We start from the raw sequence: 27,086 nt of genomic DNA on the forward strand, positions 1-27,086 counted from the left end.
ACTGCGGGCGGCGCGCGCACGTGACCCCGCCCCGCGAGGCGCGCACGCGCTACGCGCCGCGGTCCTGAGAGCCGCGTCCTGCTTGTCCTTCCGCTCCAGCGGCCGTACTGTGCACTCCACGCCGGTGATGCCTGGGGTCCTCGTCACCGTTACCAGGTGGGGACCGCAGGACTGGGGGGACATGGGGAGAGCCTGGAGACAGCCACCAAATACACACCCTCAGCCTGTCGCCCACAGGTGCCCCAGTGCCACCTGCAAGACAGCTCGGCCGATGGCTGGGGTCAGGCTGCCCCCCTTCCACCGTTTTTTTTGCCCCCCTTGCACCTTAACCGCCCCCGCCCGTCCCTTCTCTCCTGTGTCACCACAGGCCAGTCGGTCCCTGGCTCGCTGGGGTAAGACAGGTGGAAGGGAGCCTGGAAAGAGGGGGCCCTGCAGTCGGGGCTGAGCAGGTGTTGGGGGGTCAGCATTACTAGGGAGCGCTTGAGTGGCCAGGGGTCAAAGCTCGTTTCATACCTGAGGGGTGGCACCAGCCCTCAAGGCCACTAAGCTCCAAGTAACCATGCTCAGCTATGCACAAGGGCTTGGAATTGTCCCTGCTCTCTTCACTCATCCCCTCTGATAGAGGCCTCCCCCTGGGCGGGGGCCCTCCTGGGTCCCCCACGGGGCGGCGGCGCCTACACGCCGCACAGCTGCTGGAACAGGGCCACCTTCCTGGCTCCTGCAGCCAGCCAGCAGGGTTGGGTGCTGCCCCAGCGACACACCGATGGGACGGTTGGCAGGTCACGCCACTTTCCGATGGGACCCTTTATTGCACTTTCTTGTCTCCGCTTTGCTGTCCAGCACGCCCTCAAGGGCTGTGGTCACTGCGGTAGGCAGACAGGGTGCCCATCCAAGCGGCCTTCTCAGAGTCATGGCATCCTAGAGGTGGGGTGGCTGAGTGGACACTGCCCATCCAGGCGTGGACCCCAGGATCCTGCCTCCGCGTCATCCTGTGTACCATGGGGCCCTGGCCGATGTGCTCTCTGCCTTCTGCCGGGCAGGGCCTGCTGCCCAGAAACAGCCCAGAGCTCCAGCCCGCTGGAGCAGCAGCTCAGCAGAAAGAGGCCCGTGTCCTCCCGGCTGTAATCGTCTTTAACCCTCACCCTCGGGGCTCAGGGATGTGGGGCGACCTGCCCAGCATCCCAGGGCGCTAGGACAGACTCCCCAGCCCTTGTTCTGTCGGCTGCCTCCCACTCAGCCATTCAGCAAACATTCTCAGAGTGCATCCTGGTGCCGGGTGCCAGGACAAACTCAGCTCGCTGTGGTTAATCAGTGTGGTCTTGGAGCTGGCTGTCTGGGGGGCAGAATGGAGAAGGGGGACAGCAGCTTTGCGAATGCTGAGATGGATGTGGGGTTGTTGTGGGAAGGCACAGGGGCCCCCACCTGGAAGGGAGCACACATTAAGGCAGGCTTCCTGGAGGAGGGCACGGCAGGAGTGATTCCCAGGGAACTGGCCTTGTAGTAAGACAGGCAGGCCTGGCCTGTAGGTGGCAGGAGCAGAGGTGTGCTGGGCCCGGTCCTGTGGGCCAAACAATGGTGTTGGACTGTAGTACCTGATGAGGGAGGGCGTTGGCCTGGAAGAGACAGGAAGTTCAAGCTTTGGGCGCTTCATGGCAGGGAGCACCACAGGGATTTGTAATTATGTTTGATTCTTGAAGGGCACCTCTGCAATTTAAGAAGCTTCAGAGCCATAAAACTTTAATCTGCTCTGGCAAGTTTGCCTGTATTTACACAAGGCTTAAATCCCATCCTGCCACACAGCGCTGAGGGTTCCCCACGGGGCCTGTGACCCTGTGTGCATTCCTCTCCCGGCCCAGGCCCTGTACTTCTTTCCCGCATGGGGCATCTTTGGCTCCAGGCCCTTGTGCCTGTCATACCTGCTGGGAGAGCAACCTGGGCAGCAGTTTGGTTTCAGCAGCTGGGTTCTGCCCATCACTTGCTCAGCCGGTGTCCGAGGGCTGTGCCCTGGCACAGGGTCTCCAATTAGCCATTGTGCCCAGGGGCTGAGGCCCACCACGCTGGGCGAAGCCCCAGAGCCAGGCAGGGAGTAAGAACCTGGGAGCCTCCCCTGCAGGCTGACGCTGCCCAGGCCTCTGGGTCTCCACTGGTCTCCAAGTCCAGGAGCCACCTTGTGCTCCAAGCAGAAGCTCCCTGCAGGCAGGGCCTGCTCCTTCAACACAGCCCCGAGTCATAGACCCCTCCTCTGAGTGGTGGCCCAGACAGCCCTGGCAGGGGTTGCTTCCCGGGGACACACAATCCATGGGTCCATTTGTGTCTCTCTGGGACTCCAGTCCTCTCCAGCCCACACCATGTTACTGCCCTGATGACTCCAAGGGCTCACATTTCGGGGATGGCTCCCTGCTTCCCTGCTATACCGGGAGTTCTAAGAAGAGTAGGCTCAAGGCTGCCCCCAGCCTTGTTCGGGGGCCAGGTCGAGGGGTGCCCACATGACCACAGGTCTCTCCCAACCTATTGTTTCCTCCTGCCATGGGAAAGATGTTGCCAGATACCAGGCCGCCAAGTCTTCCACCCACACCACACCCCATCTCTCCCCAGCTCCCCATGGCTTCCTGAGGCTGAGGTGACCCCAGGGACTGATCAGAGAGGTCCTCCAGTGCAGGCTCTGCTGGCCCATGCCCAGGTGGGGCTACAGGTTCCCATTTACCCAGGCCTCCTGCAGACCTCGAAGGATGCCTTTCTGTGGCAAGGAGCTGGGTAGAAGTTCTCATTTGTGGCAGCAGGCAACTTTAGCCTAGGCTTTCTGGAATAACCATACCCCGTAATCCCAGGGTGAGTGCGGGGGCAGTCCAGTCTGCCTGTATCCCTGGAAGCCAGTAGAACAGTTGCCCACACCACCTTTATTGAAAATCACCTCAGGCACTATTATGAAAGGCAATTTGACTCCAGCACGTGGCCAGGGGGAGCCTAGGCTGGGTCCATCACGGAGGCCCGGCTCTGGGGTTCTGAGTAAGGGGCTGGCGGTCTATGGCTGGGCAGCATCACGGTACCCAGGACCACTCCAGCCAGAGGTAAGGGGTCCTGGCTGCTGTGCACGGGGGGGGGCAAAGTGCAGCTTCAAGAGCACTAGGCCACCAAAGGGGACAGCAGCAGGACTTCAGGCACTTTGAGTGGGGCACGTGTCCTTGGCCAGGGGAAGCCTGCCAGGCCCTGCCCTTTATAGCTTCGCGTCTCCTCCTCCTGTCATCATCCTCATGCCAGATCACCGTGCAGCCGTGGGTGTGCGGCCCTGTACAGCTGACAGCCACCTCTCCACCCAGCTCCTCCTGCTGGACTCGTGACAGAGAGAGTGAGGCAGGATGGGGCTGGTCTCTACCTAAGGCTTACACTGGGGCAGGGGACTGTGTGGCCCAGGCTCTGCTGTCAGCTCCTCAGCCATCTGCTATCCTTGACGAGCGTAGCAAAGCGGATCAGCTTCAGGCTGGGTGGCAAGGGCTTCGTGGCATCCCAGATGTACTCGGGAGACAGAACCTTAGAAGGCTTGTGTGTGATGAGGCGGCGGTTCAGGTGGCTCTCTTCCTGCCAGGCCGCCATGATGCCATTGGCTTTGTCTGCCAGGATGGCCATGTGGCAGCCGCTGGTGAACTCATACACGTTGGCCACTCGCCCCCCGAAGACTGCCCCAGCATAATAGAAGTCCCCTTCGTTTTCGGCTACAAAGGCCGTGGAAACCTGCCTGCGCTCATAGGGGAACTGCTGGCGGGTTGCAGAGAAATAGCCTGGGTGAATGGCAGCCACCAGGTCCCCCAAGGTCTCAGGGCCCCACAGGTTCTGGAACACCATGTCCACATCGAGGCAGAAGAGATAGTCCACCTCCTGGTGCGCCCTCTTGGCAATGTGCCGGCTGATGGTCTCCATCCGACGTATGGTGATCTCCTCCCAGTGGGTGTAACCTTGGATGGGGATGATGTCGAGGAGCCGGTGGGGGCCCAGCAGGACCTTAGGAATGGCTGCAGGGTCATGGGTGAAGATGTAGTAATGCACCTGGAAGCCATGCATGAAGAACTTCTCCGCTGACTCCAGGAAGTGCTGGACGAATTGGGTGTACCTGTGATGATAAACTTGTCATCCAGGGTTACTCAGGAGGGCCACTGCCTGGCCCCCACTATGTGCCGGCCCTACCCAGGACACAGGGTCTGGGGCAGCCAGGCTGAAGTCCACTTCCTAGCTCCCAACCTCAAGAAGTCATTCAAGTCTCACCCTGGGGTTCTTGTCTTTCAAACTCCCGTAATCCTAGCACAGGCTGAAATCGCTCATCTGAAAGTCCAACTTCAGATTCTGGGATTAGTGATGCTTAGCTGGTAAAGTCTGCAGATTTGCATACTTTGCAAAACTCTGAAACTGAAATGCTTCTGGTCCCATGCATTTCAGATCAAGATGCTATTTAACCTGTACTGACTACCGAAGACTGCCCTAAGAATGACCGCTGAGGGTGATTCTCTTTGCTGCTTTCTTTTTTACAGTATGTGGGGAAGGAATCCAGGGCTGGTCTACCACCGAGCTACACCCCCAACCCTTTTTGTTTTCATTTTGAGACTGTCTCCCTAAATTGGCCAAGTTGGCCTTGAACTTGTGATCCTCTTGCCTCTGTAGCGGGGATTTCAGATGTGGACCAAGGGTGCCCAGCCTGGTGATGCCTGCAGTCATACCCACCCTGCCTCTTCCTGCCTCCTCCTGAGCACTGGGCAGTGCTCTCAGGGATTCTCAGGAGCTCTGACTGTTGTAAGCTGCCTAGAAGCTTGCCCATTTTACAGGCAGGACACTGAGGACCAAGGGGAAGAAAGTAGCTGAGAAGTAGGTGGCAGAATGTGGAGGGCTGCCTGGATGACTCTCCTTAAAAGAAGAGCAGTTATCTCCATTTTCACTGAACCTGGCCCTATTTCCATGTATTGATGTGTGCAGAGCTGGCTAGGGTTTTTCCTTTTCCCCTCAATTGGCTTTAAGCAGTGCAAATTGGCCCAGCCAGGTGCTGACAGGTAGTCTGTGAAGCAAGGTGACAGGGCAGTGTTTCTCCGCCCCCATATCTCCCAAATAAAATGTGTGCGCTGGGCAGGCTGGAGAGCTGTGCTGCACGCTGTCAGCTGGGATCAAGCCCCAAGGCAAGAGGCTACAACTTCTGAGGGCATGGAAGACTACACATCAGACCTGAGGCACGACCTCAAAACATTGGATCCTGCCTCAGTTGTGTTACGCAGATTACTCTTTCTGCATGTCTTCTCTGCATCTTGCAGAGGTGATTTCAGGCCTCCGACCTAGCCCAGCTCACAGCACTCACGTACTTCCTGCCATTCTCACAGTCACTCATCTTCAAGCCCCTCCCTTCTTCACGAATTAATAAAACCTGGATTCGGCCTTGGGTCAAGGCCTTTGTTCCGGATGGCCATTATCCTAGCTGGACTTAGGAGCCCTCGGCTCCCCATAATTACAAATACGCCTTCATGTCTTTATTCTCGCCATGGGTAGCACTGGGAGTGGTAGATTGGAATTAACTCGCTAGGATTCCAATAACTTTTCTATGTGATTACAAATATAAACTTCCTGGACTGAGACAAGAATCGGGAAGGGCTCTCTATAGCACCATCAAGGGACGGCTGGCGCTGGGTGCTGGGGGAGTGGAGCAGAGGTGCGTAACATGGCCCCACCCCCAGGACAAGGGATACCTGTCCAAGGTCCTGCTGCTCCTCACCTGGGCGGCTTCCGCCTCTGCTTCCATCCAGGACTGGCCCCTTCTCTAGGGAGCCCCTTCCTTGTCACCCTGCTTCTTCACTTCCTGTCCGTCAGCCTCTGATCACAGCCCCTCTCTCCCTGGCCTGTGAGCTCCTGCGGCTCAGGCAGACCCGCCCCAGCCCCTGCCTACCCACCACTCACTTCCCCACAGCAAACACCGTGAGGCCGATGCTCAGGTTCAAGGGCTGGTAGATGCGCATCAGCAGCTCCGGGTTGAAGGTTCCCTCGGAGATGATGGGAGCCAACCAGGGTGTGAGCGTCAGGAGCTCTGTGGGCCTGGTAGCAGGGAGACGTGAACGCAGTGAGCATGCCTGTGTGGAAGCCTGGGCCGCACCCTGGGACCCTGCTGCAGGGTCTCCGTTTCCCCATGTGGAAAGTGGGGATGGTGGCAGCTACCTCCCAGCAGGGTTGGGAGGGCGAGGAGCTGGTGCAGGCACACCGGGCGTCTACAGGAGTCTGGCGTTCTCTGTGCACGCCGGGGGTTGGTGGCAAATGTGACCTCATGTATCATGGATGGTGACAGGCATGAACCGAGACCTGGAGCCCATGGCACCCTAAAATACCATCTGCTTTCCCAACCTCCTCTGTGGTGCACAAAAAACCCAGAGCAGGTGGCTAACCTGCCCGTGCCAATGACAGCTGGAGCCCACCCTGACTTTGGCACGGCCACGGTCGTACGAATCAAAGCTCTGTTGGTCCCCTCCCCAGTCTCCACCAGGTCCCTGTGAGCCTACCTGTGCTGCACCAGCCTGGGCTGAGGGTACTGGAACCTGCAACCGAGAAGGGACAGCATGAGGGAAGGTAGCTCCCATCCCTGGGCCACAAAGGGGGCGGTGGCAGTCTGCTTACTGTTTCATGGGCTGCAGTGGCTTCTCCTCCTTGTGCTGCAGCTTCATGTTGCTGATGGCAGAGGCAAGAAAGATCGTTAGAGCCAGGCAGGAGGGATGGGGTCCAGGCAGATTCCCTCTTGGTGTCCCCGTGGCTTGACCCACTGAGATGAGCAGGGGTTCCTGCAGCCTGGTCTGTTCAGAATCACTGGGGAGCAAGGGCAGGGTGGTGATCAAACCCTGTGCTGCTTGGTTCCAAGCTGACACTTGTTTCAGCTAGGCTGCTCTGCAAGATCCGGGCATTGGGCAGAATGGCTGAGAAGCCTCAAAGACCCAGGGACTGGGGCAAGTTGATTAACTTTGGGGGCTGTGTGTCACCTAGGCTAGGGTGCAGTACCAGGTTTCTCAAGCGCAAGTCAAGCCCAGTGTGGTGGCACCCACCTGTAATCCCAGCACTCAGGAGGCGGAGGCAGGAGGACCGGCAGGAGTTTGAGGCCACCCTGGGCTACATAGAGAGTTCAAGGCCAGCCTAAACTAGATAGCAAGACCCTGTCTCAAAACAAACACACACAAGTCAAGGCCTTGCTGTGAAGGTATCTGTAGATGAGATTAGCATCCGATGATGGTCTCGGTTGATTTTATATAAAGGAGACTATCCCAAGAAGCCTGGTTGGGGCTGACTAGTTGGAAGGTCTTAAGGACAGAGCTGCGGTTCCTCTACAAAAAGAGAAATTTAGCCTGCGGGCTGTAGCATGAGTGCCCAGCTATGACTTCCAGCCTGCCCTAGACACTTCCGATCTGCCTGGCCAATCCTTAAAATCTTACAAGCCAAATTCTCTTGATGATTCTGTGCCTAAGTGTCTGTCTGTCCATCTGTCTTACCAGTTCTTTTTTTCTAGTGTAGCCCTGACTGAGACACTCAGTCCTCCTCACCTGTAAAACAGGCAACCATCCATAACCGCAGAGTGGCCGGGAGCACTAAGTGAGAAGGGACCTCAGCCTGTGCCGGCACCTGGCAGGTGCGCTGTGAGGCCGGGCATCCTAGCAGCTTCCCACGTGCTCAGGGTCTGCTGGATCCAATGACAATCAAAGAGAGCCCAGAGGATGAAGAGGCTCCTGGAGGGAGGTGGCTGGCCTGTAGGGTCAGAGCCTTGTGCTTGCTGCCGGCTCTGTCTCCAACTGGCCCAGGGACTGGGGCCAGACACCCAACTGCACAAGCTTTAGCTTTCTTGTCCACAACCCACCCATGTTAATGGTGCCCTCACAGGGTCAGGGAGAGACGCAGAGCAGGGAAAGACCTGCCCAGGGCCCTCCAGTGAGCATCACGGTGACAGCCCGCTCCAGGGGAAGCCCAAGGCGGACCATCAGCAGGCAGTCCCAAGGCGCAATTTCCTATGCCGCTGTTGCCTGCCAGTTCCCTGTGGATCTCCAACAGTGAGGGTGACTTCAGCGTCCTCTGATTCTCCCACCTTCTTCACTGTGATCTTTTCTGCGTGGTGAATCAGCCCTCCCCCCGAGGAGTGACCATCATTCTGCTTCTGCCTCGGAATCCGAGGAAGGCAGACGCCTTGTGTAAGTGGAACCATACAGTACTTGCCCTTTGGGGATTAGGCTCTACTCCCAATGGGTAATTTTTTGAAATCAGCTTATCAAATTGGACATCTGCCCGCATTTCTTAAAAACAGACCTATTTCAGGTCTTTTCTCCGGATGTGATGGGATTCTGAGAAGGCAGTTGGAAATGAAAAGGGGAAACTGCCCTTTGATGTCAGCAGCAGGCAGCCCACCCTTCCACCCTGCTCCTAAGACAGCTCCTTCCTCTTCTGCACAAAGCCAGATGCACTCCAGCTGCAGTAAGGAGGCAGACACGCGAATGCAGGAGCGGGGCATTCCCAACAGCTGCGTGCACACTAGGGAACTTTGTATTTCTAAACCCCCAAAGCTAATAAAATGAACAGTGAAAGGGTAAATCCAAAGGAAAAGAGAGATGACCAATTCAAACAAAAAATTTCCCACTCCAGTCTATTTAAAAAACTAGTAACTCGTTAAAACCCAAAGACATACAAACGGAAAAATAAAAGTGACAATAGAGAACCCACAAAGAGAGAAGATGGCTGAATAAGCAGCACTTCAAAGGAGAAATTCAACTAATGCAAAGTCATGCAAATGAAGGCTTTCCAGTATTCAGAAATGAAAACGAGAGGTAAAAGCTGGCTGTGGTGATGCACAGATGTAATTCCTGCACTCAGGAGGCTGATGAGGCAGGAGGACTGCCATGAGTTTGAGGCCAGCCTGGGCTACCTAGTGAGTTCAAGGCCAGCCTGAACTACACAGTGAGACACTGTATTCAAACAAAACAAAAAAAACCCCCCACACCCCCAAAAAACAGAAGTAGCATTTCCTATCTGGAATCAGCAGGGTGGTTGGTTTTGTGAGACAGGGTCTCACTAAGTAGTCCAGGCTGGCCTTGAACTCCCTAAGCAGCCTAGGCTGGCCTTGGACTTGCAGTGCTCCTTCTGCCCCAGCCTCCCAAGTGCTGTAATTACAGGTGTGCACCTCCATGTCTGCCTCAGCAGGGTGGTTTCACTTTGGATTCTCCGAACACTGGCTATTCCCAGAACTCCCTCACGTAAGACATGGGGGTGGTCTCGCTGGGCTTTGCTCAAGCTGGGTGTGTGCACGAGTGTGAGTGTTTGAGGCGCTGCTGTCCTTCGGGAAAACCACCTCATGAGATGTATCAAGAGCCTGCCTGCATCCTCTGGCCGGTCAGTGAATGGATCAGAGTGAAATGCTCTTCACAGTGGAAAAGGGGAGGTGGCCGCAGCTGCACATCACAAATGCAGGTAGAACACAAAGGAATTGGAAACAAGCTTAAAGCTCAACAGCTCTTGGTAGAAAAAGAACCCAGCCCCTGTGTGGGATAAGGTAATGGTGACCATGCTGAAAAGCAGGCAGTTCTGGCGAAAAGAGGATACAAAGTGCAAAAACAGAATGATCACAACTATTTTCAATACCAAGCAGTGTTTTTGTTTTCAGAACCATGTTGCACAGAACCAGCTCAATTAGAGAGTATAGCAAACCAGCAGCAACGAACGGATGTGACACACGTGGTGAGACCCGAGAGATTTTTGTCCTTTCTGTTTTCCAGCTTGCTAACTGCGACGGTTTGAGTATGGCTTGTTCCCTTCCAAGACTCAGGTTGGAGTCAAATCCCACCGTCAGGTAGTAACAAGGTGGAACCTTAATACAATTGTGTTTAATTATTTTTTTGTTTTGTTTTGGTGATTTAGAGAACCAACCCTGAGTCTAGGGTTAGAGGGCGGGGGCCACCAAGCCCAGCTATGATGGTGTTTCAAGGTGGAGCCTTTCAGGGTGATCAGGGTTAGATCCAGTCACCAGGGAGGACAGCCACGATTGAGTCCTAGAGGCTCTCTATGAACAAGAAGAGAGCAGAGGGCAGACCCACCTGTGCTTGCTGCCTTTCACCATGCGCTCCGCTTCTGTACGGTGCCACCCCGTCATCCTGGGCCAGAACTGGGAGTCCAGTTAAAGCTCAGTAAGTGGGGGGTAGAGGGGCCCCTCCTGGGCCGGTGGGAGTGTGGAGCTGGATGATGCCTGTTAACGGCCTGGCGTCATCCTAGCACACCGGAGGTGCTCAGTAAACAGTGCTTCACTAGGTCTGGACTTTTGAGCTTAATTTTGTGTTCTCTGTGGATTCGGGGAACACATTAACTTTGAGTAAAACCCTGCCCACTTAAAGACAATCTGACTTTTTGACAGCTAGGCGTGAACGAATGACTTGCCCACTCTTTTTGTGTCACTGGCAACAGAAACACTAGTGTACTGACTTACTCTGTGTTTATAAAAATAAAACCAGTCGTGTTCATTAGGAGTCTAACAACACAGATGTTCCCCTTTTCCTTTAGCTGTCACCGGAAACAGAAGACCATGCTGCGGAATGCCCCTCTGAGGGGGTCCCAACTCATTTGTTCATGCCTAGCCGTCAAAAAGTCAGATTGTCATTAAGTGGGCAGGGTTTTAGTCAAATGTTAATGTGTTCCCCAAATCCACAGAGAACACAAAATTAAGCCCAAAAGTCCAGACCTAGTGAAGCACTGTTTACTGACCACCTCCGGTGTGCTAGGATGACACCAGGCCATTGACAGACATCATCGGACTCCACATTTCCACCGGCCCGGGAGGGGCCCCTCTACCCCCCCACTTTGCAGGTGCAACAAGGGAGGCGGAGAGCTGTGCAACAGGTCCAAGCCCAACCATGAGGGGGCTACAAGGGTTCTCTGAGACCGCAGTGGCGAATGTATACCACATTTGTGGCCGCCTCTACACTACCTAAACACTGCCACGTTCATCAGAACCGTAAGCTTTGGATCCAGGAACCTATGGACTCTGTGATCTTAAAATTTCTGCTGATTCAAAATGTGAGTGCCGCACAGAGGCCCCGATTCCCCTGACCCCATACTTACAAGATCTCTGGACAGGGGAGGTAGTAGGGCACGTGGGACACCGGCAGCCAGTTCTCTGCACACAGCCTGGGAAGGAGGCACAGTTGTTGACTCCTTTCTGTTCCAGGGGTGACACCCACATGGGGTACATTCCTGGGATTGGACACCCTCAATGGCGCATTTGGGGGGATCTCTATTCTAGGGTCTGGCCGACCTCAGAGAACCAAGCCTCCTGCATATGGCATAGGGGGAGTGATCCGTTCACCCACTCAGTCATTCATTCTTAGGGCTCCTATGAGCTGGATGCCAGGGGCCCACACACACAAACAGTGGGGTGAGATGCAGGTCTCAGAGCTTCCCACAAGGGCACGGTGAGCAAATTTCGCGATCGTGGACAGGAGTTCCACAGCAACATGGTTTGAAGGATAATTGAGGCAGAGGAAATTAACAAATCAAAGGCTCCACAAAGTACAATTCAGAAGCTAAGACTAGTTAATGGGGCTGGCCTGGGAGAGGTTGGTGGGACCTGAACATCGGTAGGGGCAGAGATCAAGGTTTTGGGGTTGACATACAGGGGCAGGGAGGAGTGTTGGGATGGGCAGGAGGGAAGGGCTTCATGGGGAACTCACCACAGGACCCACAGGCCTGCACTGGCCAGCAGGCACAACCCCAGGCCCAGGCCCAGTCTCCAGTGGGTCATTGCTGGGAGTTGCTTTCCAGCAGTGGAGATGCTTCGGGCGTGGCCGGTGAGCCTTTGCGGGGCTGTCAGGCTCCCAGCCTGCCTCTCTGAACAACAGCAAAATAATTCTTACTTCACCATCATCCGGAGCCCACACCTGCAGCCCTGCGGGTCGCGGGATCTGCCCATCCGGGTAATGAGGGCACCGGGCTCAGCTGTGGGTGTCTCGCTCCACCCTCCCTCCACGGAGTCCAAAGGAGCTATGGATTCCCAGGACAGTTCCTAGCGAGGACAACAGGAGCAAAGTCCAGGCCGTCGCAGCCTGAACGCAGCCAGTCAGTTCCCGAGCCAGCGAAGAGGAGGAGCCGCCCAGATTTCCCTTTGGGCACAGATTAGCAGCCCAACACTCCTCCGGGAGGTTTGGGTCTGCATGGGGGTCTGGGAAGGAGCGTCAGCACTCTGCAACCTTGGACAAATCACCCCGCCCAGCCTCAGGGCCCTCCTCCTCCGAAGGGGTGGGGAGATACCCACCGCGGGTGAGGACGTGGAGCACTGGTGGCTGTGCGCGCTCGGCTGGCACTGTCCGGCAGGCGAGCTCAGGGTTCTGGGCAGCCCTGCTGCAAGGGCGGAGGACCCAGGGCCAGGGTCAGTTCCCACTGCCCTCCTCCTGCGGCCTCAGTTTCCTCCACCTGGGGCTTGGAGCGCAGCGTCCCACTCCCCCACCCATACCCGCCCCAAACCAGAGTCCATACCTGGAAGGCTGGAGCGCACCGCCGTCCAGCGGGCTGGGAGAAACGCGGTGCGGGGGAGCTGGGCGGAGTGTAGGCGGAGAGATGGGCTGCGACCTAGGCGGAGAAGCTTTACTGCGCCCAGAAGAGCTTCCCTGAGGTCACAGGAATGGAGAACCAGCGAACGTCGCGCTCCCCATTGGGTTGAGGGTTGATTTTCCTTCTGATTCCTCTGCAGGCTAGGAGGCTACGAGCAGGTGGCTCCCAGCATCTCTTGGAGCTGTGAATCTGCAGCTGGTCCGGGAAGGGCTGCTCCTGTGGACTCCTAGCCCTCCAGGGCACAGGAGGGACGCTGTGACATCTGGCCAGTGACCTGCAAACCGAAGGGTGCAGAGTCTCCGGCAGCTGGGGCCTCCAGGAGGTGCAGGGAGGAGTCAGTGACGGAGGGGTCCTAAGGGTAAATAGGGAGACGAGAGGAGAGAAGCCAGCCAGAGAAACGGCAGGGAAGGCTAAGAAGAACACGACAACAATGCCTTGTGAGAAGTTGCGGGTTTGCTCAGGGTAGCAATTCCCCTTGGAGTCACAGATCAGATTTCCTGGCACCTGGGCACAGCCTCCCAGGTGCCTCAGGCATGTGGCCACCTGTGCCCTGGTCTCCCTTGAGGCCTACAGGTTCCCTGTAGGGCAGGGCCTGTGTCCTCAGTCTGCAGGTGCCGGACCCAGGAGCTTACCTGTGCTGTCTGAATGGCCAGCGCTTCCATTTTCTAGCTGTAAACAGGGCCCTGATAGAGCAGCTCCTGTTTCATTTTCCTCACTGGGTTTTGGGAACTCTGGCAACTTCTTTATTTATTTATTTATTTATTTTTTAAATTTTTTTTTGTTTTTTTTTTCCTCCGGTACCGGGAACCGAACTCACGACCTTGCGCTTGCCAGGCAGGCGCTTTTGCCACTGAGCTAAATCCCCAGCCCCCTCTGGCAACTTCTTAAAGAGGTGCAAGAGAAGGTACAGCACGCCTAGCTGCCTCCCTACCGGCCAAAGCCCTCTCCTGGTACATCGTGCACTCTCCCATCTCTATGCCCAGAGGAGGACATCGGTCTGATGACTGCACTGGCCTGGAAGGGGCTGGTGAAAAGGTGAGGGAAGGTAAAAGAGACCTCAAGACTTAAAAATAGAACAACCAACAGCGAACAAACAAAGCACAGGAGGTGTATGTGGACATTTGAGCAAAGAATTGGGCTGAGCTAGGGACTCAGGTAGAGGCCCTAGGTAGGAATCAGCAGGAGGACCAAGAAAAGCAAAGTCATCCACGCGCAGGGATAGGAGCCTTGGAGAGATGCTTCAGTCCTCTGTTTCGCTCCTCTCTCTGCATATGTGTGTGTGTGCATGAATATGTGTGTATACCTTTTCAAAACCTCCTATTCAGTTTTTCATTTCTTTTGAGGAGCAGGCAGACCACTGAAGAGAAGGCCCGGATCAAGGCTTCTATTTCCGGGTGTAGGTACAGTGCTGTCTCACCTGTTAGGCTGTGAGCTCCCGGGGCAGGAAGCAGTGCTGTGTTCCAGGAGCCTGCACAGGTCAGAGAGCAGCACACAGGCCCTGGTATGGGCATGCATGAACAAATGAATGAGCACCCAAGACTTCTTTGTGTCTCTGGTCTCTCATCTACAGGTAGCAGTTCTCAGGGTTCTTGGGAGGATCACTCTGACTCTTTTATCGATTTATTCAATAAGCATGGAATGCCTTCTGTGTGCCAGGCTGTGCTATGGAGATTTGGGCATGTAGCAGTGATTGCACAAAAGCCCCATCATAGGGAGCTGAGTCCACCAGGGGCTTAATACAGGAGGGCGGGTCACACGTGCATGGTCCCAGTTCAGCTGGGGGAAGTTGCCGGATGGGCAGGTCTTGCACAAGTTCAAGTCCAGCAGCCCAGAGACAGCCAGAAGAGGGCCGGCGTGGAGGTTAGTGAGTTCCGTGGCACCATGGTTTGGAGAAGCAGCCGTAGAAGCCTGTGTGCTAAAAGCCTGTTCCTCGGTGTGATGCCATTGGGAGGTGGTAGAAACATAAAGAGATTGGCCTAGAGGGAGGTCTTCAGGTCACTGGGGTTGCACCACTGAAGGGGGCTGTGGGACCATGGTTCCTTCTCCTCCCTCTATCTCTTTTGCATCCAGCCATGAGGTGAATAGGCTTCCTCTACCATCAGCCCCTGTCAAGATGTGCTGCCTGGCCACAGGCCCAAAGCAAAGGGGCTACTCAACCATGGACTGAAACTTCCTAAAGTGTGACCCCAAATAAACCTTTCCTATTTAAAAGTGATATTTCAGGTCTTTGTTACAGTAGTGGAAAACTGACTGAGACGCTTGGTACGAACAGTCATGCTATCCAATATCCCCATGTGGCTGTCACCTTCTTGTCCCCAGTTTTACCTTTGTAGAATGAACACACGAGGAGATCCTTCCCTTGCTTCCATAATGAAGTTGATCTGGATCCTCTCAGTTTGTTTTCCCACTGGCAACCCTGGAGGGCTGAGGCTTGCATTCAGGGATGTGTTACTGGACAAGATTTTTTGACTTAGAAGTGACAGAAATGAGACCTAGCCAAGGACTATAGACAGCTGAAGGGAGCCAGCACCGATCAAGAAAAGTAGATCGGGCTGCTCCCAGGAGAAATGGAAAGCTAGGCTCTTACCGATTAGCTAATGTGGGCTAAAGTCCAATAATTTTCTACTGGCAAGAGGCACGGTTGCAAAAGATGTTTCTTCGTCTGTGCAATGGTGCTCATTATCCCTACAAAGGAGAATAGTTTGCGGCAGCTGGGGGTGACTTTGTTACTTCTCCTTTTCCCCCATCACGGTGGTCCCTTACTGTCTCAGAGGGCATTGGCACTGGGCTGCATCCTTTCAGGGAGCTGGCTAAAGGCAGCCTTCTAGGGAGTGGCAGAGCTGGACTGGGAGCCCTTGACAGCAAGCCCGGCTGCTGGGCTCCCTACCATGCTCAGACCCTACACAATTGGTTCCCGGCTGTGACCTCCCTCTGAGATGCCAGAGCATGCTCACAGCTTTTCCAGCACATTAGGCCTCTATGGTTACATAAGCCTGGAGCCCTTGGAGGAGCAGGGGTGGCGGGACCCCAGCTTTCCATCTATAGTGGGAGCGGGAGCATGCGGCGCTTTCCCAGCCGTGGAGCTGGGGTACAGCGGGCTTGGCAGGGTGGAGGTGGGCTCTGTAGCCCACCGTGAGGACCGCACTTCCCTGACCATGGGAGAAATTTCTGTTTGGAGCAAGAGGCGGTGTCCTCGTGGGTGACAAGCAGATGTCTCTGCATTGCTCAGTCGAGACCTAGACTTGATTTTTGCCCACAGTGGGCAGCAATGACAGGCTTTGAGTTTTAGTCCACGTGCCTAGGCTTTTAAAAGTCTGATTTGCTGCGTGGTGTTGGCTGCAGCTGGTGAGAAGTAGGCTTTCTCTTTTCTGTCAAAGCACAAGGCCAAAGCACCTCCCTTTTGGGTTTAATGATCTGGCCATTACTTATCCCGCCACACCCGCCCTCCCCTGTTAATATCCTGAGCTGCAAGCAATGGTGACTGTGAACATTTTCCAGAACACAGGCAGTTTCCAAGATAAAGAACCAAGCACTTTACCCTCCAGACCGCACCCCCTTTCTAATTTCCTCAGCAACCCAACATCCCCGCCCCCCCGTGCCACGCCAGGTAGTCAACCTCACTGGACGGTAAGCCTTTGAATTCCGCCAATGAATTTAAAGTTGAGCTGCATCTCCTGCCTTAAGGATAAAAGGGGCAACCCTGCCTTGTCCTGCCTTGCACCTTCTGCAGAAGTAAAGTGCTTTGTTGAGATTTCTTAATGTCTAAGTGCTTTACTATCTGCGCTGACAGTTTGAGCCTTGGGGCTAATTTCTAACAGACCTCAGTTTCTCTGCCACGAATGGAGACCATAGACGTCTTCAGCGTGGTTGAGCTGTGGCTCTCTGGTGGGGTGGGGATGGGGGTCCCTGGGATGCATATGAAGTTGAGCAGCCCAGGTTTCATCCCTGCTACACCCCAAGCAGCTCTGTTCTGTGTTTGACACACTGGGCTTCGGTGACACATATCATCAGAGCACTATCACTGTCCCCCAAAAGGTGGGTTTACGAGTGACAAGCTTGGGGGGCTCTGGGGAATCTCAACCCCTCTGGGCTCCCTGCACCCTCTTTCTCTTCGGGCTGGTTGTTCAGGAGGCCTGGCGGGCTCACAGCCCCTTGCCTGGCCCACCCAGAACCCAGCAGGACCCAGGAGTCAGTCATTCTTTGCTCATGCTCATTGGCCCACACAGCCAAAGCCTGACTGAGAGGCGAGTAGCGTGCACTGTACCCTGGGCTAGCACATTCAGGCTCTCGGAGCAGAGTGGTCTGCTGATATCTGGGAGAGGAGGGACCTCATGGGCTGGGACCTGAGCCCTCGATACCTGGGAGAGGAGATTCCCGCCTGTGCTGGAGCCCAGCATTAGACCCGGAGCCTGGCGCTGCCCAGGAAAGGGTGTAGCAGGTTCACCAAGGAAATGAGACGATGAGTTTGATCTCATGTCACATGGGGGACTTGACTGAGAGTGATGCTTGAACTGTGGGGCAAAAGCACACAGGCTCTGTGAGAAGTGAATGTTAAATAACAAGAAATTTAGATTAGTGAGGCACGTTGTGTCTGGGCATTGTCCTTCCCCTCTCCCCGCAAAAAACTGCAGAGCCTTGAGACAGGCCTGTGCTCATTTTTTTTTTTTTTTTTGTCTTACGCTGATATTCTAAATAAAAGCTGGAGAGTTCTTGGCTTTGGGCCTTCCCCTGGGCACTCTCCAGGGCTGGGCACTCTCAGCTGAGATAGCCCCTCTGGGCCCTCTTGGTGACCGAACTAAATCCGACTGAGTAATCTTTCATCTTCTGCCATGCCATGGCTGCACGCTGCGACAGCTTCTCCCTAACCAAACTAAGATCAGCTTCTCCCAGGGCCCTGAAATTAGAAACCCCTCGGGTAGCCGAGGGAGTGGAAACTCACTCCCTGGTAAGAGTGCATCTGGACTCTCTGCCTGGATGGAAACTTGGCAACAAGACTCCACGATCTACCCCTGAGACTCAGTTTGTCTACTACTTCTAGTATCCAAGGAAGTGGCAGAGCTGTGAGCAAGGGGCTAATATGCTAGGCTGGTTGTCTCTGCCTCTAAGATCCTTGCGTGGGGCCCCTCCAGGGGCCAGCGGGGGAAATCTGTGTCCCTGGTAGGGGAAACACACTGAAGGCATTTCAATGTGGCTGTTATAGGTCCCCACACTTCCAGCACCTCTTGGCGAACCTGAGCTGGATTAGCGGGGTAGGCTGGCTGGGGTGTGTGTGTGTGTGTGTGTGTGTGTGTGTGTGTGTGTGTGTGTACACTGTCAGATACCAAGCTTGTTCCAGAAGGAGACAGACCAGGAGAAATGTCAGGAACAGGTGACGCTGGCCAGGTGTGTCCGACATGGTGAGAAGTAGGGGCTGAGGTAGCCTGGATCCCTGTGTAGGTGGCTCTGGGCCTCAGACATCTCTGCTCAGCATCCCATAATTCCTTGGGGGGTGGGAGCTCAGGGGGAGGAGGGACCCTTGTGCCTTTGGGACAGAGGGACCTGGCTTAAACCAAGCACGTAGTACTACTAACTGCCAGGAGGAGCCCCGGCACCGCCAAGTCCCATCAGAGCACAGGTGAGCTATAGTTTGACCTGTTCAGATGAACTGTGATTTTCCCTTGTCTTAGTTACTTTACTCGTCACGCGAACAAACTCCCTGACACCCACAAGTTAAAGGAGGATAGGTTTATTTCAGCTCAGTTGGCAGAGCTTTCAGTCCAGTTTCAGTCCAGCTGGCTCCAAGACAGGGTGGCATGGCAGGGGGAATCACAGATGAGAAACAGTTCCTACAGAGCAGGCAGCAGCAGCAGCAGCAGCAGCAAGCCTGCCTCTCCCCTCTCCCTTTATATCCCACTCAGGCTGCAAACCTATTGATCGGGGCCAACCACACCTAGGATGGGGCTTCCATTATCCACCCTCAGAACCCTGCCAAACCCATTTCATTATTACAGTCTTACTCTCAGCATCACACACTACTGCTACTTCTGAGAAACCCCACCTATGAGAACACAAGGCTTTGGCGGGGCATCTAGACACAAGCCACAACATCCCTCAAGTCCCCGGTGCATACTGATGACAGCTGGTGGATGACTTGATCCTTGTCCTCAGGGCAGCTGTGCCAGGCTGTGGCTCCAGCCAACCAGCTTGCTTGTGTTTGCCCAGGCTGTAGGGTTACCTTTCAGGTGCCAGGAGTCCTTGTGACTGAACTGGTCTGGCCCCTGCAGGCCAGGACGGCAGAGAGGAGGTCATCCCTGGCTGAGCTGGGTGTCTATTGTACAGAGCTCCTGGAGTATCTCTTTCAGGCCCTGTGTCTCGGGAGACTGAGTGCTCCTCCCACTCCACCTTCCCATAGATCCACTCTGCGTTCTCAGGATCACTGGCAACAAACGAATTGTTGCTGAGTCCTTGCCTGCCTCCAGGGATCCAGATCTGCCAAGGCTCCACACCACCCAAGTGATGTCACCAGGCCCCTGGGCCTTCTCTACCTGAGTGTCCTCCCCTGTAGAACAGGGACTAAAGGCCACCCTTGTGACGCCATGAAAGGAGACCTGGCGTACGGTCGAGGTGCGGGGCGCAGCATCAAGATGCAAACTGACAGACATGAAGACGCACACTGTGTAAGACACAGGGGTGCACGGAGCTGAGGGACGGACGAGGGCTGCCCGCCCTAAGGACAAGGAAGGCCACCACCAAGGGACACCAGGTCACGTGACAGCCACAGGAGAGAGAGTGGACAAAGGTCACACGATGGAGGTTTCCTGGGGGAATGACTGAAACATAGGGTTGGAGAGCCCTTAGGAAAACTAAGGAGGCCCAAGAAGGTTTTTGCTGAAATGTTATAAGTTAATCATAAATATCATGTCACTCAGCCAGCACTGAATTTCTTCTTTGCTGTTTCTAGCAATCCATGTATAACTGGAATTATAACCCACATTTTATTAACTATAAGATACATTTAATTTAGTTTAATTCAGTGTTTTGAAACAAGTTCTGGCTATGTAGCCCAGGTTGGCCTTGGACTTGCAGCAATCCTCCTGCCTTAGCCTCCTGAATATTGGGATTACAGGCATGCACCACTGCACCTGGCAAGATATGTCTATTCCTCATTCCTCCATTTCATTTTTTAAGATGAAATACCAAACATGACTTTTCTCCCTTGTTTCTTCCCAGTGTAGGCTTATTTTCGATGAAGTAGCTGATTCCTGGCTAATCCTAGGGCAACGGGCTGTGTGGGTGCACCTCACAAGGGCAGGGACCCTGGTGTGTCAGGCTCACTGAGGAAGCCATAGTGCAGGGCCAGAGCATACTTGCTGAATGAGTGGATGAATGAAGGAGTTGATGAATGAATGGAAGGATGGGAGAATGAATGAAACCCAGGAACAGGGTACGTACAAAAGGAGCCTCTCTTTGGGGTGGGTTGCAGGTGTCCCAGCACAGGCCCAGGGCCTGTGACTGTCCTTCCCGTGCTGATCTTTTCACCTGTAATGCGCTGAGGTCCTGCATCTTCCTATGACGCCGATCATCCTGGGCCAGCCAGCGGCAGGACCCAACTGAGAAGGGGACCTCCATGACCACCTGGCAGGTGGCTCCACATGGGTGCTCAGCACAGAGCAAGAGCCCCTCGAGTCCCTTCTCAGGTGACCAACACAACTGCCCACCTGGCTGACCTGGCTGGTCCCCATTTAGCAGATGGGAAAACCAGGGCTCACAGTGAATCTGGAGTCACCAGTGAGACAGGCTGAACAGGACCAGGTCCCTCATCTCTGACTTTGGAACCTGGGGTCCTTCCTGATGCAGCCCCTCAAAGAGGCCTGCCTGGATCCAAGGGGATAAGTCTGTCTCTGGGGGCTGCATCCTCCTGAATCCCTCACTGAACTCTGGGGACAGAGCCACTCCCACCGGGCTGGGTGTGGGGCTGGGCTCTGGGCTCGTAGTTCTAGGACCAGCCTATCTGTGGGCAGGACGAGTGTTCTCTTCGGGCACTAGGAGCAGAGTTCCAGAACTGCTGAGCTCAGAGGCCCTACCTGTGTCGTCTGGGTGTCACTTCCATGTCAGGGAACCTCACAAGGTTCTGGGTTCAAACCTTGGCTCTGCCAGGATTATTTATAGGGCACAGAGAGGGGATTCCCAAAGCCTCAGTGTCCCTATCAGTGCAGTGGGAGTGCTCACTCCACCTCCCTCAGATCTGTCAGAGGACTCAGTGTGATAGCTCATGTGCAGGACAAAGATCCCTCCAGGGACTCAGTGACCTCCAGCCGCTGCCCCTGATGTCACCCTGCTGCAAGCCCACCGCTGCCACTGGCCTCTGCCCTCTCTGTTCCCTGTGGGGCCGGGTCTGACTCACCCTGACTCTACACTCCTCCAGAAGCCTGTCTCCACCCTCCGCTGGGATCCTGCATCAGATGGCCTAGCTCCAGCCCTGGACATGAGCCTCGACTCACGTCCTTGTGCCCGGGACATCCACTGTCCTCAGTGTCAACATCCACCTCACCAGGTGTTGTCTGTCCCACAAGCCAGCTCTCAGTAACCAATCACAGGGTTCCTCCTCCTGAGGCAGCCAAACTGAGCTGCCCCCGGGCCCTGGGATGGGCCCTGCCCAGCCGACTCTTTCCCACTAGGTAAACAAGGACTCAGGCTCCCAGTGGGACAGGTGTACAGGATCAATCAATGACAGTGGTGATCAACAGCACTTCCTGGGAGAGTCTCGTGAGCATTTTGACTTCACTAGGTTTATGCCCAGGATAATTACCGCAAGCATGCGTGTATAAAATTTTACTAGATTGAGCTTTGTTATTTACAATTCTCCCCTAACCCTTGTGGAAAAGCTTAGTGATCCTTTAAGAAAACCATCATCACTTTAAATATCTTAAGTAGAATAAAAACCCCTCATTTGGTGGCACACACCTGGGAGGTTGCCATGGGAGAATCACAAGTTTGAGCCCAGCCTGGGCAACTACCAATTTAGCAAGAACTTGTCTCAAAATAAAAAGTGTTGAGTGTGGGGACCACAGGGTGGTGGAATAGGTAGAAGTCATCAGAAAACCACAGCTTCTCTGCGGCCTGGCATTGAGACGCCTGGAAAACAACTACTTAGCAAGGAAGAAGAGAAAAGCTTCAGGAATCAAGAAAGAGCTGACAGGAAAGCCAAAAATCATGGAGAAATAAAGACAACATAGCAGGGCAAAATGGTGCTGCCTGTAATCCCAGCACTTGGAAGCTGAGGCAAGAACATTGCCATGAGCGTGAGGCCAGCCTGGTTACATAGTGAGATCAAGGCCAGCCTGAACTACACGGTGAGGCCCTGTCTCAAAAACAATCAATCAGAAGACAACACAGAGAAAAGAATGAGGCAGTCTGGAGTAGCAACCCTGGCACCTAGGGTGAGGAGGGGAGCATGATCCTACAAGCACAGGTGTGTGCCAGCCATGCCCACCCCAGGAAATCCCAGGGTTACAATAAGCTGCAAATATCATGTAGGGATTTACTCTGAATGTGAAACATTTTGCAAGACATGCTAGATTTGGAAAACAAATACACTGCAGTGCCTGTCGAGTCTGGGAGTGATATAACCAGGAACCATTTTGAGATAGGACTTACTATCTAAGACTGAGCTACTCTGGGAACCAGAAGTCACCGGTAACCACACTTCTGGGTGTGGAGAAGGCAGCGAGTCCTGAGAGGGGGAGAGCTGGTCACAGGCCCCCTGAGACATGTAAGCAGCGGTGAGCTTAGGCTGTGGAAGACACAGTGGTCCCTCCCTCTGCTGAGAAGCCAGCTGGTTACCTGTGGTGAGCTGGGTTGGTAAGCACTGGGACTGAATCCAGCAGATTGCTTGAACTCCCCTTATTGCCTATTTCCAGTGGTCTGTTTGCTTTCCTCATTGCCAAGGTGGTCAGGTAGACACCTCTGCTCGTACATTTGCCACATCCCCGGGTGTATGGACAGAGAGAACCGTGGAGCAGGTAGAGCACCTCACGAGCCCACAAGCTGCAAAGCTAGCCAGGAGTACCAGAGACTTGGGATCAACTGAAGGCCACCAATATTAAAGACTCTAGAGTGATGACAGCCCCGGGGCAGACAATATACCATTAACTGACCCTGTCCAGTGGGAAAGAGGGGGTGCAGAATTCATCATCCACAGAGCAACAAATGAGAAATAGAGAAAAATCCTGAAATTAGTATGTAGTGGGAGAAGACCCTCAGTAGCCAAAGTCTTGAGTAAAAGGAGCAGAGTTGGAGGCGTCCCATTACCTGCCTGTTTTTGACCACCTCTTTTTACCCTGTGATGCTAAGGTCACTTCTTTTACTTCCCTCGATTGAGGCTTCACTTCTTTCCTGTCTTGTCGCTCATAGCTCTCTGCCCTTTTGTAGCAAGCTCCTAGGTGAACATCAATTTGAGGAAAACTGTATTTCTCAACATTAGACACTTAAATGAACTATAGTGCAGTGATATAGGGATTTGGGGAAAATGACAACATACTGATGAAGTTTGTGAGTCTACATAATTTCTATATGGAATCCAAAGATGATGTGGAAAGCCATTAAACATACTTTTTGCATATGCTAGAGAGAGACAAGGTAAAGAGTATCGAGAGCAATTTGGCTTGGCCACATAAAATTTAAAAAATGGGAATTAGCGTGGAGATTCCTCAAAAAACTAAAACTAGAAATTCCATTTGAACCAGTTAGTCCCCTTCTAGGAATCTTCTCACAGGACCCCTGTTCTCTGCTTGGGGCTCCGGGCTGCAGCCAGATAGGGCTGCTGATGGCACAGCTTGGTGAGTGGGCTTCTTGCCCCTGAATTGTAAAAATTTATTTTTTTTGGTACTGGAAATCAAACTCACAACCTTGCTCAAGTCAGGCACTTGAGCCGCTGAGCTATATCCCCAGCCCTAGTTGTAAAATTTTAAAGTTCTTTTTTTTTTTTTTTTGGACACAAGGTCTTGCTATGTGGTTCAGGCTGGCCTTGAACTGGCTGTGTAGCCCAGGCTGGCCTTGAACTAGTGGCGATCCTCCTGCCTCAGCCTCTGGAGTGCTGGGATTACAGGTATGCACACCCATATCTGGCTGTGAGCTGTACAATGTAAATGGACTGACAATTAAATTTCACTGAAAATAATTCTTAACACAGCACATCAAAATTGAAAAAGTAAAAGAAAAAAGATAGTGAAAAGTCTGCTTTCCCAGGGGAGGGGAAGGACTGCGCTGGAGCTGGCAGTCAGGAGCTGAGGCTGAGAGGGGCAGCTGTGCTGGCTCCGGATCCAGGACTCTGGAAAGTTTGTAGCCTCGAATCAGTCTAAGGAAATGGCCTCCCAGGGTTGGAGGCCATTCTGAACCTCCAGGTGGCACTAGAGTTACAGGAGGAGAAAAGATCCTCAGCAATGCTGCCTGCGCCTTTTCCAAAACAGGTAGGACTCACCCTTGCCAGAGAAAGCCCAGGTCTGACCCAACAAGACACCTTCCCAGGCAGGGGTCCCAGATTGTCCTTGCTCCTGGTCGAATGCCAGCCCCTGGAGCCTCTACCTGGTGGATCCCAGCAATGAGCTGTCCTCACCTATCCCCAGGCACCCCTCCTCAGGCTCCAGCTCAGCCTTACTGGGCTCTGGGTCCTGCTCCTCAGGAGTCTTTGCACATGGAGGGTTGGGTCTGAGCAGGGTCTGTGGAGCAGTGCACAGGTCGTCAGCTGGCTGAGGCTGGCCAGGTCCTGGAACTAACAAAAACCCTCAGGGCGATTGTGCAGCCCAGTGTCCAGGATGGGGCAGAGGGCCCCGGGCACAGGTGAGTGGGTAGCAGAGTCGGAGGCCAAGCCTCTCCTTCCCCAGACCTCTGTGGCCCTGCAGGGTAGACTGCCATGCAGAGCCCCCCAGCCCATGTGCAGCCAGTGGTGTGGGGCCATGTGTGAGCAGGATGTGCCCCACACCTCCCGGCTGCCGTCGAGGACAGGGTAGGCACGTGTGGTTGGGATGGTTTGTGGTAGGGATGGACCCTCGTAAGTGCTGGCTCTGAGCCCCCAGCCTCCTCTCTGTGTTTCAGGTGCCTGGGGAGACCCACAGCTCTGTATCTGCCTCCTCCTACAGATGATGCCCCAGACCCTGCAGTGGGAACCACAAGAAGAGTGGGACCTGAGATTTAATGGCCTACCAGCCCCTCGTCCCTCAAATGTCCTCACTCTGGAGACAGGAATCTCCCTCCATCCCAGAGCCTGTGATCAAATCCAAACCTAGAGAAGCCCAGGAGGACGTCGCTTCTGATGTTCTGTCCTCTGTTCCCACTCACAGGGAATGTGTCGGGGTCAAGCTGACTCTTCAGTGGGCATGCAGGCCTAGGAGAGCTGGGAGATACAGTTTCCTTAATTATATCCTAAGTGCCTGGAAACGTGCCTGGACACCACAGGGGCTTCCCTGGGCCATGAATGAACTCAACCTGCTGCTACTTACACATCTCAGTGGGCCTGGGGCCCCTCGTTCTTCACCTAGAGTTTCTTACTCTGGCTACATCTAGGCCAGGGTGCCCTGGATGTAATCTGGAAACCCCTTTACAAATGGGTTGAGACCTGCGCCTATGGGCTTCTTGCTGGAGGTGACAGTCACACACACAGGAAAGAAGCCCACAGCTCTGAGCGGCCCACTGCACGGGGCCAGCACTGGGCAAGTACCTCCAGGGCTCAGACCTCTTGGTCCTGATAAGAGGGTCCTTCTAAGCACCTCAGTTTCCACAGAGCAAATGGGGCTCCAAAAGGTGCAGGGCATTCTGAGAACCAGCCAGGAAGCAGTGAGCACCCCCGGCCTTGGAGGTGGGTGTGTGCATTCTGAACAGCAGGTCCAGCAACTGCAGAGGGTGAAGAGACAAGCCCAGGATGGGAAACAAGTTTTACCAGCTACTTCTCATCAAAGAACTAACATCCAGATTATATAAAGACCTAAAAATATCACCCCTCCCAGTTGAAGACCCAATCCAAAAATAGGCATCTGAAATCTCAGGTGAAAAAGTACAAACATCAAATATATATATGAAAAAAAGTTTGACATCACTTTGTATTTGCCAGAAATGCAAATTAAAACAACACTGAGATTCCATTTCACTCTGGAAAGAATGGCTATCTCAGACCCTTTAGGCCACGGCCTCAGTGACCTACCTCTTCTGAACAGGCCTTGCTTCCTAACAGCACATGCAACTCTGAGCTCATCAGTGGGGTTCACTGTTTATGAGTATAGTGCATTTATGATCCCATGACCTTCCAAGAGCTCCACTTCTGAACACAGGAGCCTTCATTTTAGATTTAAATCATAACATTCCACACTCAGGCCACAAAAGGCTCATATCTGTCTCATTACACAAAATTCATTTAGTTTATTTCTGCCAGTCACCAAAGTCTTAACTGTTGCAGAATTGCTGAAAAGTCCGAGTTGAAAGTCTTTTCTGAGACTCAAGGCAAACTCTTAGCTGTGAGCCCATGTAAAAATAAAAGCAGAAATTTAAATACTTCTAGCATACAATAGTGTGGGGTAAAAGTTTTCACTTCAAAAGGAAGAAATAAAGGAATCTAAAGGAACTGGACTAAAGCAAGATTAAAAAACCCAGAACAACAAACATTAAATCCTTTAGCTCCATACCCAAAGCTGGAGGCAGCCTTGCCCCTATGGGTTTGTGTTTGCAGTCCACATCCCACATGGCCTCTCTCTTGAGTGGGCTCTGCTTACTGTGTTTGGCTTTTCTTGGCAGACATTTCAAATTTCTTTCTTTCTTTCTTTCTCTTTCTCTTTCTTTCTTTCTCTCTCTCTCTTTCTTTCTTTCTTGGTGTTTTGAGACAGGGTCTCACTATATAGTTCAGGCTGGCACAGAACTCAACATGTAGTCCAGGCTGGCCTCAAGCTTGTAGCAATCCTCTTGCCTCAGCCTCCCTGGTGCTGGGATTACAGGTGTGCATCATCACACTCAGCACATTTGAAACTCTTGTCATCTTCTAATTTCTGGGTTCTCCACTGTAACTTTGACTTCATTTTTACAGCTTCCTGCATTGCCCTCTTTTGGGCCTGGTGGGGACTATAAGGCTGTCACACCACATCGCCTGGCCTCCAAGGCCTTTCTCTGAACTCTGGATGGAAGCCTCTATGACCCAATAACTCTTTCATTCTGCATGCCTGCAGAACCAGCCACCACAGCGATGATTCCAAGGTCTGCCACCAGTTTCAGTAGCATAGCTGAGCCCCCATGCACCATGACCCTTGCAGCCTTTGAGTGCCTAGGTGGCTGAATTCAGATAAACAGTTTCCTAGGTGGCCCTGGAGTAGGGTGCCTCGGGGCCCTGTTCTCAAAGGAAGTCTTTCAAAGGAATTTGCCTTTTTATACCCTTGAGCCTGTGATGGGTGGAGTGGGCCACTTTCTGAGATGCACTGAAGGCATCTGTTCTGCTATCCTGTTGCAAAGCCCTTGTCTTCTTTTTAATGACATTAATGTTTTTAGCACTT

At 53.7% G+C, this 27,086-nt stretch overlaps 1 protein-coding gene across 4 annotated transcripts; it reads right to left on the reverse strand.

Annotated features, from left to right (window-relative positions):
• Positions 1–1,912: 1,912 nt before the first annotated feature.
• On the reverse strand, positions 1,913–13,309 carry Gbgt1 (globoside alpha-1,3-N-acetylgalactosaminyltransferase 1). 4 transcript variants are annotated; one of them, XM_005408414.2, is made up of 8 exons: positions 12,505–13,309; positions 12,284–12,369; positions 11,703–11,859; positions 11,095–11,160; positions 6,634–6,684; positions 6,519–6,554; positions 5,926–6,060; positions 1,913–4,105 (listed from the first exon to the last, which is right to left on the reverse strand). In XM_005408414.2, the coding sequence occupies exons 3-8, from the start codon at positions 11,771–11,773 to the stop codon at positions 3,421–3,423; spliced, it is 1,044 nt and encodes a 347-aa protein (XP_005408471.1). In that variant the 5' UTR covers positions 11,774–11,859; positions 12,284–12,369; positions 12,505–13,309; the 3' UTR covers positions 1,913–3,420. The 4 variants fall into 4 exon arrangements, with proteins under 4 accessions (XP_005408471.1, XP_005408474.1, XP_005408472.1 ...); XM_005408417.2 differs by having other exon boundaries at positions 12,284–12,366; positions 12,505–12,627; XM_005408415.2 differs by having other exon boundaries at positions 11,703–12,369.
• Positions 13,310–27,086: the final 13,777 nt, after the last annotated feature.

This window comes from Chinchilla lanigera, unplaced genomic scaffold (genome assembly GCF_000276665.1).
Source record: "Chinchilla lanigera isolate Chin_1 unplaced genomic scaffold, ChiLan1.0 scaffold00112, whole genome shotgun sequence".
Classification (NCBI taxonomy): domain Eukaryota; kingdom Metazoa; phylum Chordata; class Mammalia; order Rodentia; family Chinchillidae; genus Chinchilla; species Chinchilla lanigera.